The 15,822-nt window shown below is 41.8% G+C and overlaps 1 protein-coding gene across 8 annotated transcripts in view; it reads left to right on the top strand.

Annotated features, from left to right (window-relative positions):
- Fgd4 (FYVE, RhoGEF and PH domain containing 4) overlaps positions 1–15,822 on the top strand; it is a 147,447-nt gene that overhangs the window by 67,301 nt on the left and 64,324 nt on the right. For all 8 annotated transcript variants that reach the window (XR_012910440.1, XR_012910448.1, XM_075970834.1 and 5 more), the window contains exon 2: positions 9,572–9,691. Coding sequence is in view for 4 of the 8 variants with exons in the window: in XM_075970834.1 (XP_075826949.1) it covers positions 9,572–9,691 (120 nt within the window). In the remaining 4 variants the exon portion in view is untranslated. The remainder of the gene's footprint in view (positions 1–9,571; positions 9,692–15,822) is intronic.

Below are 15,822 nucleotides of genomic sequence, written 5' to 3'. Positions count from 1 at the left end.
GACTTGCCCAGCAAAGGTGGTTCATGGACAAAGAGTTTGAGAGCTATGGGTCGGATGTTACCTGATAAGGGGAGAAATAGCAAAGGGAGGCGGCAAACCATGTGGGCGACTTGGAAATAAAGAGCACTTAAAATAAATTTTAGGCCACAAAGCCATGTAAATAAAAGGGACAAATCAGAAATGTCTAAATTTTCCTTGTGGTCCTAAAATGAAAGCACCATTGCCCCGTCATGGCAACTCTGGGCCAAAGGAGCCATTGCTCTCCTCCTCTTTGCCCCCACCCTTTCTTGTGAGTGGTTCCTTCGCTGCCAGTCCTGTCTTATTCTCCCCAGCAACTGCACTAATTTCACACTCTTATCCTCGCTAAGTAATATTGCTTCATAACTGGCCAGCCAGGGGTTAGGGGAAAACTTCCATCCATATGAAATTACCTATCTCCCCTTGCTTCTTGACCATAAAGTGAATGTATTTTTTGTTCCCAGATATTAGGCGAAAACAGGGTGCTTTTAGTTGAAGGGTTTTCATTTGGTAACTTGGGAGAAATGGGGTGGGGAAAAGAATAAAGTACCTGCACATGATGCACGCTATACCCATGACAGCGGACATCTGCAATTGTTAGTAAGATGGCATCTGGGCAGGTTCACAACTCCGGATATTTCCACATTTGTTCCTGGAATGTGGAGAGCATTCTTGAGTCTAAACTTTTTTCCTTTTACCCTCACTTCTGAATATTTGGAACTTAAATAGAAATAATGTTCAATGCTTCCAATTTTAGATAGAATTGGAAGTGTAGGGAAACATACTGAGTTACAATACAGTAATATAGCTTTAATATATAGTTATATATTTTCCTATTAGAATTTTTTTAGTGTTTCACATGAAATAGAAACTAAGAGTTTAGGCAAAAAAAGAAATACTTGCCTGCAGAGTCTCTAGAATGCATTTGTTCAACATGTTTATTATGCACCCACTGCATGACAGGTGGTGGCCCACAAATCTCTCCAAACAAGAATGACTGACTTCTACAGCTTAGATTCTGTTGTTGTTGTTGTTTGTTTTAATGTTTTGTTTTTGGTTTTTTTGGGTGGGGGGGGGCGTTTGCTAGAAAGGGTTTTTCTTTGTAGCTTTAGAGCCTGTCCTGGAACTCGCTCTGTAGATCAGGCTGGTCTCAGACTCACAGAGATCCTCCTGCCTTTGCCTCCTGAGTGCTGGGATTAAAGGCGTGCACCACCATTGCCTGGCCAGCTTAGGTTCTGAGCAGAGAAAGTGGACAGTGTACCATTTATCACATAGTACAAGAGCTGCTGGGAATGATTTGGAAAGACTGAAGGAAGACGAGCTGCAGAAAGCTGTGTGTCAGGGTCATCTGTATTGAGAAGGTACAATTTGAGTCAAGATTTGGAAAAGATAAACAGGTGGCCATCACCTGGAGAAGCATCCCTTCGTGGAGCAGCTAGACTGAAGGTCATAAAAGGTGTCTGGCCTGTGTGTGCAACAAAAGAGCAATGTGAACTGAGTGGTGTGAACAGAGCAATGGTAAATGATGAGACTCCTGGTGACGGAGCCCAGGCTAGGCTGTACGGTGACTCCTGATTACAGAGCCCAGGCTAGGCTGGCTGTAGTGACTTTTACTGATGGAGCCCAGGCTAGGCTGTACAGTGACTACAAATCACTGTGAAGAACTTGGGTTTTCACCCAGTAAAATGGGGAGCCACTAGGGAAGTTTAAGCACAGGATCTCTATTGACCTAGTTTCAAAGTATTTCCTGTGTTGGGGTAGGGGGAGTATGGAGTCTTTGGACGGAGGGGCTTGCTTTGATCCAATTTAAGATGATGGTATTTAATGGCAGAAGAGTAACAATCAAGGTAGTGGTCGACATGAAAAACCTGGAACTATTTTGAAGGTAGAGTTTGGTGGTTTGAGCGGGAATGTCCCCATTCCCTTGGTCCCTTGTTAGTAGCAGGGTTTGGGGATGTTTAGGTGGTGGAGTTTTGCTGGAGGAAGTATGTTATGGGGGCCAGCTTTCAGAGCAGAGGCCTCATGCCACTTCCTGTTCGCTCTGCTTTGTGCTTGCATTGAAGTTGTGAGCTCTCAGCTTCCTGATTCTGCTGCCTTGTTTGTCAGCCACCCTGCCTCCCTGCCATGGAACACTCTTATCCCTCTCTGAAGCATAAGCCCCAATCTCTCTCTCTCTCTCTCTCTCTCTCTCTCTCTCTCTGTCTCTCTCCCTTCCTCCCTTCATCCCTCCCTCCCTCCCTTCATCCCTCCCTCCCTCTCTCTCTCCCTCCCTCCCTCCCTCCCTCTCTCTCTCTCTCTCTCTCTCTCTCTCTCTCTCTCTCTCTCCCTCCCTCCCTTCATCCCTCCCTCCCTCCCTTCATCTCTCTCTCTCTCTCTCTCTCTCTCTCTCTGTCTCTCTCTCTCTCTCTCTCTCTCTCTCTCTCTCTCACACACACACACACACACACACACACACACACACACACACACCTTGGGTGTAGTGTTTTAATCATAGCAGCAGAATGATACCCAATACACATAGTCAACAGAATTTTCTGAGGGACAGGATCTACTCGATGACATAAAAAAGGATTCCCGTTGCTTTCCTGGGTTTTGACTTAGCAGGGATGGAGCTGCACTATTTGAGGTAGAGAAAGTTGCAAGGCAGGCAGCAGGCCTGGGAAGCAGCTGTGAGATGCAGATGGGGCAAGCTGATCGTGAGACAAGTCTTACACTAGTAGCAGTGCAGCGGGACAAATGATGTGTCCTTCGGAGTCTGGCCTGGCCGGCAGTCTGGAGCAGAGCCTGGGAGAGACCGCACACTCGGGAGATGGTAACAGGATTGCTTGCTGTTAGAGATGACAGGAACTTAGGATGTGGCCTGTTTGTCACTGCATGATGTTGTATGACGCTGTTCCTGGGGACACAGGAATGAAGTCTGTTAGCTCCAGCCGGAGGAATGACATCAGACCGTTTGTCTTGGTGAGCCAGGGAGCTTTATTGGATTCCCTTACAGGAGTGTGGGCAAGAGATTATTTAGGAGAGCAGAATTGACTCAAAGACAGCCATGTCACCAAAGCCTATCCCACATAGTGACAGCTCATGAACGCTGGGAACCTGGAACTCACTGCAGGCAGCCCCACAGTTTAAAGAGTGCCCATCTTCCAGGAAGCTCTGCTGGTCTCTGCTTCCCCCAGAAGGCACAAGCTCAGCTTCACTGAGAGTGGCTGTGGGCAGACCTTGCAGCTTAGTGTGCTTGACAAGGGAGGGGTCTGTTCCATCGCCTCCTCCGCTTCCGAGCCTCCCGAGGCCCTGGACTCTGCCTCCTGAGGCCCTGGGCTCTGCCTCCTGAGCTCCACAGCTCCCATTTGATGGAGTGTTTCACCTCCATTTGTAACATCCCGGGTCTTGATAGTTTCCTCCAAGATGAAAGGTTTTATCTAGAAAGAGACTGTTGCATAACATATGAACATTTAATTTTAAATTTCAATTGTGTATAAACATAATAAAATATATAGAACATAAATCTTAAATATCTTATGCTACTCTGTACCCCTTACCTGCTGAAATATTACATTTTACAAATGTGAAACTCCATATTGTTTAAACAATAATTCAGTGAGTCTCAATCTTCCAAAAACTGCAACCCTTTAATACAGTTACTCAGGTTGTGATGACCCTAACCGTGAAATGATTTCATTGCTACTTCATAACAGTTTCGCTAGTTACAAATACCTGAGTTTGCTGATGGTCTTGGGGTTTGGGCCCACAGGTTGAAAACTGCTGCACTGACTTGCCTCTCCCACTTCTCCTTCTCAGCTCCTGGCAGCTTCCATTCTGCTTTTGATCTCTATGGATTTGATTATTTTAAGTCCTTAATATAAATAAAGTTATATGATACTGTCTTTTTGAGATTGGGTTCTTTTTCTTAGCATAATGTCCTTAAGATCATGAACATAGTAGGCTATATAAAACCCCTCCTTTATTTTAAAGACAGAATACTCTTACATTGTACACAAAACCCTTTTTATGTATGAATTCATCTTTTAACGGACATTTGGTGGTTTCCAGTTGTTAGCTATTATGAATGATGCCTTGAAACTAGGCGTATGAATGTGGGGGGGGCATATGTTTTTTTTTTTAAAAGAGCTGTATGTATATGTTGTGATTGCCATAGGTTTTCCTCTTCTTCTTTGTATAATTTATCAGCACATTTTTATAAGATATTTGAATGCTATACTATATAGGTGGCAGACATGACAGCCTTTATTCATTGTTTCGCCTCATCCTGTTTCACGTTCCTAGTTACCTTTTTCTTGTTACTTCCATTCTCTCTTCGTTGATTTATAGATTGAGCACCTGAATCTATATATTCAAATCTGAGAAACTACCAATGTCTTAGATGTCTTGAAGGAGTCAATTAAACAACAAAAAAATTAGATGCTTTAAAAATGCTTCTTGGATTCTGGAGCATTTCAGATGCTCAGGATGCAGATTCTCAGCCAGTAAAAGCTGTGCACATTTTCCATAACCAAAACATTTCAAGCGTTTAAAATATATTCAACACATGCATCTGTTGCATCTTATTTCCTATGTGGACCGTGACAGCATTTTAAACTGTCACACGTGCAATTATAAACATTTACTACATAGTTTGACTTCCTACGAGGTAAATTTCTAACGCCAGATTTCTTCACTGTAGCATGAAGTTTGTAGACTGAGTTTTATAACCTTGATGACATTATTGTTATCCCTTTAAGATGCTCTCAGTTTCTGAGCCAAGGTCTTTCAGCTAGCACACGAGATGCAGTGCTTTTCTGCAGTCGGAGACGTGAGGAAAACCTTAAAGGGGGCTAGGAGAGGACTATAAGGGCTGGGTGTCCAGCTCAGTGGAGAGCTTGTGAATCCAAGTGCAGATTCCCCAACAGCTACATAAAACTCTAGGCATGATACTGGTCACCAACACTGGTGGCAGGGGACAGGCAAGTCCTGGAGGCTCCCTGGCTATCCAGTCTAGCTGGAAGAATAACTTCCGGATTCAATGCTAGACCCTTTCTCAAAGAATAAGATGGTTAGACCTCCCAGTGCGGGAGGAGACAGGCAAGTCCTGGAGGCTGCATATTCAGCCAGTCGGTCTAGATGCAGTGAGTTCCAGACTTAGTGAGAGCTTTTGTTTTGAAGAATAAGGTAAATGGACAGGCAAGGGGACTCAGCAGGTCAAGGAGGTTGCTGCACAGACCTTAAGTTCTCTGTGTGTGCCTACCTGTGTGAGCTCATTCACTACCGCAGAGACAGCATTAAAAATGCCTTGTGCTAAAAACAACTGGCAAACACCCCCTTCCCAAGTGACTGAAGTAAATATATCACATGTTATTCACGCTAGAGCAATCGAGTGACGTGATGATGCGACAGTGAGAACATACCATGAAGAACTCTCGGAAGGACATTCTCTGCAAAATGCCCAACAGTATTCTTTGAAGGGCTGATATCATGCAAAACCAGTGGAGTCTTAAGTATCACTCGCAGATTGGTGTGTCTGAGAGCAATGATGGCTCTAGCGTGTGATAGCTGGACTAAAGCTTGTAAGAGAAAAAGGGTGTTTGTAGAAAATTAGTGAATTCTAAATAAGAGCTAACACTTAGTGCTAGAACAAAGTCTGCATGCAGTCATTTTAGATGAGAATCTATGCACAACTTTGTTAATCTAACATTTCTTTTAAATGGGGTTTGTGTTTGGTTTTTACTATCTCTATACTTCTGGGCTTCTACTAAAATTGCTATAAGAAGCTTCTCTTGTTCTCTTAAATACATATGAAATTTCCCACAACACATAATAACCAAACCACTAAATGTACAGAAGAACAAACAAAGACTATTAAAAGCTGCAAGGCAATGAGATGAAGTGACATAAAGGCAGACCTGTCAAAATAACTCCTGACGTCACTGAAGACTCTACAATCCAGAAGGGCCTGGACCAGATGTTCTACAAACTCTCAGAAACCACAAATACCAGCCCAGATGACTATAATTAGAAAGGCTTTCTATTGCAATAGATGAAGAACTAGAAAACCATACTTAAACAGTATCTATCTACAAATTCAGCCCTACATCAACCCGAAGAGGCTAACCACACTCAAGAAGACGCAAGGAATAAATAATGAAAGATGAGCAGGTCAAAAGTGGAAGTAAAAATTTCACACCACAACAACAAAATAATCGGAATCAAAAAACACTACTCATTGACAATTCAACACCAATGGTCTCAGTCCCCAAGTAAAAGCCACAGACTAACAGGTTAGATTAGAAAACAGGATCCCTCTTCTTGCTACATCCAAGAAATGCATCTCACCATCAAAAACAGACATCATCTCATGGTAAAAGTATGAAAACACATATTCCAAGCAAATGGACCTAAGAAGCAAGCTAGTGTAGCCATTTTCCTATCTGATAAAACAGATTCCAGCCGGGCGATGGTGGCGCACGCCTTTAATCCCAGCACTTGGGAGGCAGAGGCAGGCGGATCTCTGTAAGTTCGAGACCAGCCTGGTCTACAGAGCTAGTTTCAGGACAGGCTCCAAAGCCACAGAGAAACCCCCGTCTCAAAAAACCATAAATAAATAAATAAATATAAAACAGATTCCAATCAAAAACTAGTCAGAAGAGATAAGGAAGGACACTTATACTCATCAAAGGGAAAATCCACCAAGAGAACATTGCAATTCTTAATATCTATGCACCAAACATAAGGGCACCCAAGTTCATAAAGAAACACTACTACAACTTAAATCACATATTGGCCTTCACATAGTGATAGTAGGTGACTTCTATACCCTACTCTTACCTGTAGACAGGTCATTCAGACAAAAACTAAGTGGAGAAATCCTGGAGCTAAGTGATGTTATAAACCTAATGGACCCAACAGATATTTACAGAACATTTCAGCCAAACACAGAAGAATATGCCTTCTCAGCAACTCATGGAACTTTCTCCAAAGTTGACCACATACTCGGTCATAAAACAAGTCTCAACAAATATAAGTGGGCCCCAAGGAACCCCCAAACAATCCAGGCTGTTGTTAAGGCTAAATACCAATCATCAAAGTGCCAGAGTAGTTAAGTAAGATACAAACCACTAGGCTAATTCACAGCCTGTTGCTGTATCTGTCAGAGCCAATTCTTTAACTGCAGGTCATTCTGGGATATAAGATCCCTGTAGTCAATGTGCAATATTCTAGGTATGAGCACCCTTTAGTTTCTGTTCCCTGTCACCCCATAAGCCCACACTCAAAAAACTGTCTCCCAATGTGAGAAGGCTGAGGCAGGCACAAAAAGAAAGGAGGTTTTATTTTATTGTTGTTCTCCAAGAGTCGGGACAAAGTAGCTTATGAAGTGTCGCAGGTTCTGCAAGCTGTCTTCCTCATGGCGTGTGTGGCACCTGTGACTGACTGCTCAGGACACCTGTGGCAGCTAGCCCTCCCCCAGGCAGAGGTGCCTCCCTGCTGTGTCTCTGGGGAGGACTCATCGCTGGTGTGCTTCTGTTATTACTTTTCTTTTAAATGACTTTAGAAACGGTGTCCTCTGTCCCCTTCCCTGTGCTTCCATGATTTCTGATTGTGACTGAAGGGTGAGAACTTGTTTTAAACAGGAGACTGATAGGAAGTTTCTAGCCATGGCTGATCTGTAACAATCAATTGATAAAAAAAAAATTGTGAAATTGATCTCTTATTATAAAAATTCTGGGTGCATCCATGGGAGGTAGTCTGTAGAAAAAGAACATTTGTGAAACCCGTCATACAGGATAAGCTTATTTCTAAACACATGAATAGTTTCTTTTAATATGTGATTGTTGTGGATTTTTGTTTTTGACTTGTGTGTGTGTGTGTGAGTGTGTGTGTGTGTGTGTGTGTGTGTGTGTGTGTGTGTAGGTATGTGTGATGGGGGAGGGAGGGAGGGGGGAGGGAGGGAGGGAGAGAGGAGAAAAGGAAAGAGATTTATTAAAGTGGCTTACAGTCAGTATGCTTAGTCCAACAATGGCTGACAGGAAAGCTAAAAATCTGGTAGTTGTTCAGTCCTTGAGGCTGGATGCCTCAGCTGATGAGGCTTTAATCAATGTCAGAATTCTGAAGAAGGGGTTTCTAAGAGCAGAGGAATGTCCCAGCATCAGGATTGATGAACTTGCCAGCAAGAGTGAGGGAAAGCAGGCAAAAGCAAAGGCTTCCTTCATCACCGTCTTACGTGCGGGCGGCTGCCAGAAGGTGTGGCCCAGATTTAGGGTGGGTCTTCCTGTCTCAAATGATTGGTTAAACCTCACGTGTTCTTCCCAGCTGCTTAGGTTTTTGTTGATTCTAGACACAGTGAAGTTGAGAACTGAGATTAGCCACCACAGCCCACCTTTTAGCTTTTATAATTCAAGGCTAAAGTTGAACCGGTTGGAGTTTAAGGGTACATTAAAGTGTCTCCCTGTGCTTTCCTTTGAGCTGCGTCCTTAAAGCTGCCCTCACGGGGACCACAACAGACATATTTAGACTGCTCCGCTATGCTTCAGTTGTCTCACACCCAAATCCCCTGAAGCTTGACTTGCTGTGTACTTGAGGCACAAACAAACAAACAAAAAAGGATTATAATAGCATTCTATCAGAATTTTCAATAGTACTTGCTTTGCTAAATGATGTTTAAGTCATATCAGAGTTAGAGCTCAAGGTGTCTGTTGAAAGCCATGTTAATTTCATGGGCCTGTCTAATTATTGAAACTTCATGTTTTCTAAAATCTGGCTTAACAACTGAATTTCAGAGGGAGCACAGAAATGAAAGCAGTCGTGGTTCAGCACATCTTGTTTCGCCACTCGGGTTGAATGGGGTTTGAGGACTCAGCTGGGCTTTTCGGATGGGCTTTGTTCTGAGTTACCTGAAGGCTTACAAGACCTTCAGCAGCTCTCACTTAGATATTTGAATCGTGCAAAAATGAAACTTCCTTTCCTAACAACAGCTTCTTAAATGCTTACTTTTTGTTTCAGTTATAGTGAATTTCTGATAGAAATTTTATTTCTCCTAGTCGGGGTTTCTTTATTATTAATATTAATTATTATTAATTATTAATATTGCCCTGTCACACCCTCCCAATTGAATCTATCTATAAAGAGAAAACATTGGCATATGACTTTCTCAAAGTCTGAAGTTCAGCATATAACTTATATCAGAAACAGAACAGAGGACTGACTCGTTTCACTTTGGCATTTCTTTCGTCGTCTCCATTCCAACCGTCACAGTTGTATTTTCCTGTTTCTTTTGAATAATTAGATCATAGACTGACCCTAGAATATCACCTAGCACCTACATCCTGCCCTTTCTGCAGACAGAGAGGGATCTTTATACAGACGCTTCCCTTCCACGTGAACATGACACTTTTTCAATCACCAGAATGAGGTCTCTGCAGCAAAAGCGGTCAAGGGCAGCATGTGTGTGACAAGGGTTCCCAAGGTCCTGTGGCGCAGTGCCATCAGAAGAACAATGACTCTCTGAAGAGCTGTGCAGTGTCTCTGTATTTACTTTCCCTTTCCCTTTCCCTTTCAACTCTAGGCATCAATACCTGTCCGAAGGTCAGTCCACCTTGTACGACAAGCAACACAACCACAGAGGCTCAGGGAATAAATGGGAGGACACCAGCAAAACGCTCAGCTGCAAGTCCAAAGCCACAAGGTTTGTACTCTGGGGCTCTGTGATTGGCCAGGTGGAAGAAGCTGCAGAGAATGAATGCAGGTCATTTGGAGTGCCTGTACGCCTGCCTGCTCAGGTGGAGACCAGGATTTGCTCTGCTTCTGAAACAAAGTGTGCATTCTTTATTATGATCCGTTCTTTATTACAATGCTTTGCATGTTTCGGAGTTGCTTTAGAATTTTGTTGCTAAGGCTTTCTGAAAGAAGTCTTTAAAAGAGTTTAGCGTATTACCCACGAGATTATGGAAAATCTAGTGACCACATGCCAAAACTATCCTGTTACCTAGTGAGGCAGCGATGGCCTTGTTTTATTGCTTCATATAGTTGAATGGTTAAGTCAATATATTGTTACTTTAATACTTACTTCCTATCTTTTTAAAATTTATTTAATTAATTAATTTATTTTTACAAACCAATCTGAGTTCCCCCTTCCTCCTCTCCTCCTGCTCTCCCACCTTCTCCCCATCCCACCCCACCCCCCATCTGCCCCTCAGAGAAGGTAAAGCCTCCCCTGGGAAGTCAAGTAAGTCTGCCCCATCATCTCCTCGAGGCAGGACCAGGACCCCCCCACACACACACACTCCATGCCTGTGATGACAAGGTATCTCTCCATAGAGGATGGGAATGGGCTCCCCAAAGTCAGGTCATGCACTAGGCTTAGATCCTGGCCCCACTGCCAGTGGTCCCACATATTGCTCAAGCCACACCATTGTCACTTGTCCTCAGGGGGCTTAGTTCGGTCCTATGCAGCTTCCCCGGTTATCAGTTTGGATTCTGTGAGCTCCCACTAGTTCAAGTGAGATGATTCTGTGGGTTTCCCCATCTTGCTCTTGACCCCTTTGCTCATATTGTTGGTCCTCCCTCTCTTCGACTGTACTCCGGGAGCTTGGTCCAGTGGTTAGTTGTTGATCTCTGGATCTGCTTCCATCACTTTCTGGATGAAGGTTCTATGATGTCAATTAAGGAGGGCAGTTAAGGCATCCTCTCCACTACTGCTTAGATTCTTAGCTGGAGTCATCCTTGTGAAATTCTGGTAATTTCCCTGGTGCCAGGTTTCTCGTTAACCCCATAATGGCTCCTTCTATCAAGATATCTCTTTCATTGCTCTCTCTTTCTGTCCTTTCCCAAACCTGACCTTCCAGATCCCTCCTATTCTCCTTCCCCCTCCTCTTGTACCTCCCCTCCCTGCTTCCACCCTCCCTCCACACTCACTCAGGAGATCTTGTCTATTTCCCCTTCTCAGGGGGAATCCATATATGTCTCTCTTAGGGTACTCTTTGATACCTAACTTCTCTGGGGTTGTTATGTAGTCTGGTTATCCTTTGCTTTATGTCTTATATTCACATATGAGAGAGTATGTTCTATATTTGTCTTTGTGGATCTGGGTTACGTCACTCAGTGTGTTATTTTCTAGTTCCATCCATTTACCTGAAAATTTCAAGATGTCATTTTTTTTTTTTTACCTCTGAGTAGTACTCCATTGTGTAAATATACCACATTTTCTTTATCCTTTCTTGGGTTGACGGGCATCTAGGTTGTTTCCAGGTCTGGCTATTATGAGTAATGCTGCTATAAACATAGTTGAGCAAGTGTCCTTGCGGTGTGAGTGTGCATCCTTTGGGCATATGCCCAAGAGTGACACTGCTGAATCCTGAGGTACATTGATTCCTAATTTTCTGAAAAACGGCCATAATGATTTTCACAGTAGCCGTACTACCACCAGCAGTGGAAGAGTGTTCCCCTAACTCCACATCCTCTCCACCATAGGCTGTCGTCAGTATTTTTGACCTTGGCCATTCTGACAGGAGTCAGATGATATCTCAGGGTTGTTTTGATTTGAATTTCTCTGATGACTAAAGATGTTGAGCATTTCCTTAAGTGTCTTTCAGCCTTTTGAGATTCTTCTATTGAGAATTCTCTGTTTAGATCTGTACCCCATTTTTTAATTGGACTATTTGGTATTTTGATGTCTAGCTTCTTTATTTTGGAGATCAGCCCTCTCAAATGTGGAGTTGGTGAAGATCTTTTCTCATTCTGTAGGCTGTTGTTTTGTCTTATTGACTGTGTCTGATTTACAGAAGCTTCTCAGTTTCAGGAGGTCCCGTTTATTTGTTATTCTCAGTGTCTACACTATTGGTGTTATTTTTAGGAACTGGTCTCCTGTGCCAATGCATTCAAGGCTACTTCCCACTTTCTCTTCTGTGAGGTTCAGTGTGTAGGTCTTTGATACATTTGGACTTGAGTTTTGTGCATGGTGATAGATATGGATCTATTTGCATTCTTCTACATGTCAACATCCAGTTATACCAGCTCAATTTGTTGAAGATGCTTTCTTCTTTCTATTATATATATATATATATGTATGTATATATATATATATTTTATTTTATTTTTTTTGATTTTTCGAGACAGGGTTTCTCCGTAGCTTTTGGTTCCTGTCCTGGAACTAGCTCTTGCATATTTTTTGCTTCTTTGTCAAAAATCAAGTGTTCATATGTGTGCAGATTAATATCTGGGTCTTCAATTTGATTCCATTGGTCCACCTCTCTGTTTTTATGCCAGTATCAAACTGTTTTCAATATTGAGCTTAAAGTCAGGGATGGTGATGCCTTTAGATGTTTCTTTATTGTACAGGATTGTTTGGGTTATCTTGAGTTTGTTGTTGTTGTTTTTTCATATAAAATTTAGTATTGCTCTTTTAAGGTCTATGAAGAATTGTGCTTTGATTTTGATGGGAATTGCATTGACTCTGTAGATTGTTTTTGGTAAGATTGCCATTTATACCATGTCCATGAACATGGGAGGAGCTCTTTCCACTTTCTGATATCCTCTTCAATTTCTTTCTTCAAAGGCTTAAAGTTCTTGTCATACATGTCTTTCACTTGTTTGTTTAGAGTTACCCCAAAATATTTTATGTTGTTTATGGATATTGTGAAGAATGATGTTTCTCTTATTTCTTTCTCAACCCATTTATCATCAGTATGTAGGAGTTCCCTGGTAGAATTTTTGGCATCACTATGTAAACTATCATATCAACTGCAAGTAGCAACAGTTTGACTTCTTTCTTTCCAGTTTGTTTCCCCTTGATCTCCTTTGGTTGTCTTATTGCTCTACTTAGAACTTCGAGTTCTATATTGAATAGATAGGGAGAGAGTGGACAGCCTTGTCTTGTTCCTGATTTTAGTGGGATCACTTTGAGTTTCTCTCCATTTCATTTGATGTTGACTTCTAGCTTACTGTTTATTGCCTTTATTATGTTTAGGAATGTTCCTTGTATCCCTGCTCTCTCCTAGACCTTTATCATGAAGGGGTTTTGTATTTTGTTGAAGGATTTTTCAGCAGCTAATGAGATGATGATTCTCTCCATATTTATTCAATATAGTTTACATAAGTGACGCCAAAACCTCTGTCAGAGTGCTATGAACTTTCCTCTTAGCACTGCTTTCATAGTGTCCCATAAGTTTGGGTATGTTGTGAGTTCATTTTCTTTGAATTTTAGGAAGTTTTTAATTTCTTTATTTCTTCCTTGACTCAGTGGTGATTTAGTTGAACATTTTTCAATTTTCATATGTTTGTGAGTTTTTTGAAATTAATGTTGTTGTTGAATTCTAATTTTAAGGCATGGTTATACTATAAGATACATGGTGTTATTTCAATCTTTTTGTATCTGTTGAAGTTTGCTTTGTTACTGAATATGTGGTCGAATTTTAGAGAAGGTTCCATGAGGTGCTGAGAAGAACATATATTCTTTTGTGTTTGGGTAGAATGTTCTATAGATATATGTTAAGTCCATTTGGGTTATAACATCTGTTAGTTCCTTTCTTGCTTTGTTAAGTTTCTGTCTGGCAGACCTGTCCATTGGTGTGAGTGAGGTGTTGAAAGGCTTAATATATGATTTCGTGTATGGGGCTTAATATATGATTTAAGCTTTAGTATTGTCTATTTTACAAATGTGGGCACCCTTGTATTTTGGGCATAGATGTTCAGAATTGAAACTTCCTCTTGATGAGTTTTTCCTGTGACAAATATGAAATGACTTTCTTCATCTCTTTTGATTGATTTTAGTTTGAAGTTTATTTATATTAGGATAGCTACCCCAGATTGTTTCTTAGGTCCATTTGATTGGAAAATCTTTTCCTAACTCTTCACTCTGAGGTAATGTCAGAGGTGTGTTTCTTGTATGCAGCAGAATGATGGATTCTGTTTTCATATCCAATCTATTAGCTTGTACCTTTTTATAGGTGACTTTAATCCATTTGTATTAAGAGATATTAATGATCAGTGATTGTTAGTTCCTTTATTTTTGTTTTTGTTGTTGTTGGTGGTATTGTGTGTGTGTTTCCCTTCTTTGTGAATTGGCTGCTGTGTGATCATCTTTTGCATGTGTTTTTATGGATGTAGCTAACTTCTTTGGGTTGGAGTTTTGCTTCTATACATTCTGTAGGCCTGAACTTGTGGATAGGTATTGTTTAAATCTGATTTTGTCTTAGAATATCTTGTTTGTTCCATCTATGGTGATTAAAATCTTTGTTGGGATTGCATCTGTGGTGTCTTAGTTTCTACATAACACCTGTCCAGGACCTTTTGGCTTTCATTGTTTCCATTGAGAAGTTGGGTGTAATTCTGATAGGTCTGACTTTGTATGTTACTTGGTCTTTTTCCTTTGCAGCTCTTAATACTCTTTGTTCTGTATGCTTAGTGTTTTGTTTATTATGTGTCAAGGGGACTTTATATTTTTTTTGTCATTTATTTTGTGTTCTGTAAGCTTCTTGTACTTTTCATAGACATGTCCTTCTTTAGGTTGGGAAAGTTTTCTTCTATGATTTTGTTGAATATATTTTCTGTGCCTTTAAACAGGACTTCTTCTTCTTTAATTCCTGTTGCCTCATAAGGGGCAATTTAATCCTAGTACTGTGAACCTGGTCTAGGCTGAGGAGCTCATAGGCTCTTGTTGGAGGCTGTTGTGAAGACATCACATACTTTGGCTAAAGAGCATAGAGAAATCAATTAAATTGACCAGGACTCTTCCTTCCTGCTGGCTACCTTTCATTGCATCAGAAGTTGCCATGGAGGCTGCTAAGGAAGACATCAGTGGTCTCACCCAGAGCTGAACCTTGCATGCTTCATACAGTGTCACTCAGCCAGGCCAGATGTGCATTAGTGGCATGACTATTATGGGATAAACAACTGCTTTTAAAGTTTGATTTGATACTTGTACCACAAGAAGGAATTCATAATTGGTTAAGTAAACTTGTTTAAAAGTCCATGGCTAGGGAGGTCAAAGCCCCTGTGGTGGGACTTGCTATTGTTGATTTACTGAGCCTTTTAAATATTTGTGTTTGTACCTGTAGACCTGGATTACAAGGTTTCTTAACCTTCATCAGAAAGCTTTCTGTAGTGGGCAGTAGTTAGTGCAGAGACTCCTAACTGGCCCAAGTGTTGAGAATGTGACTGAGTGCTCAGCCTGAGGATCACCTGTGTCCGCTTCTCACTTCTGAGTCCTTACATGGCCTCAGGGACTGGACTTGACTGGGAATGTCAAGGGAATGAAGAAAAGACAGACAGACACATAGAAAAACTTGGATCAGGTGGCCTGGGCCCTCTGATAGGAAACCAAAAGCTGCCCAAATCTCACCGTGTTTATTCTATACAGTTGAGCATGGAAGCAGGGTTATTGCATACAGATGACTCAGTGAAGCAGATTTAGATAATCTCCATCCTTAGGATCAGCCTCTACAGGTGAACGAGTCTTCATGTCCTAAACATACAAGGAGAAGCGATGATGGACAAATTCAGCGCACACTCTCAACATTTACACTTGGCACCCCAAGTAAGGCTTTGCCATCCCTCTGCCTCACCTGGAGAAGGCTTTGCCACTCTGTAGCTGAGACACTAGTCCTTGATATGCCCATGCTTAGGTAAACCACCCACATTCATGTAGGGCTTCATTTGTTCCCTACATCATCCCATACCACCCTCTAAGGCTCACGAAACTCCCTGGCTAATGCCCTGCCTGGCTGGTGGGTCTAGATGCTATGAGAAAGCAAGCTGAGTGAGCTCAAGGAACAAGTCAGTAAGTAGTAACACTCACAGGAATAAGGGTCCTGAATGTAG

Source organism: Microtus pennsylvanicus, chromosome 1, assembly GCF_037038515.1.
Source record: "Microtus pennsylvanicus isolate mMicPen1 chromosome 1, mMicPen1.hap1, whole genome shotgun sequence".
NCBI classification, from domain to species: domain Eukaryota; kingdom Metazoa; phylum Chordata; class Mammalia; order Rodentia; family Cricetidae; genus Microtus; species Microtus pennsylvanicus.
Note: the sequence above shows the minus strand (reverse complement) of the source record. Positions and strands in the feature narration are given on the sequence as shown.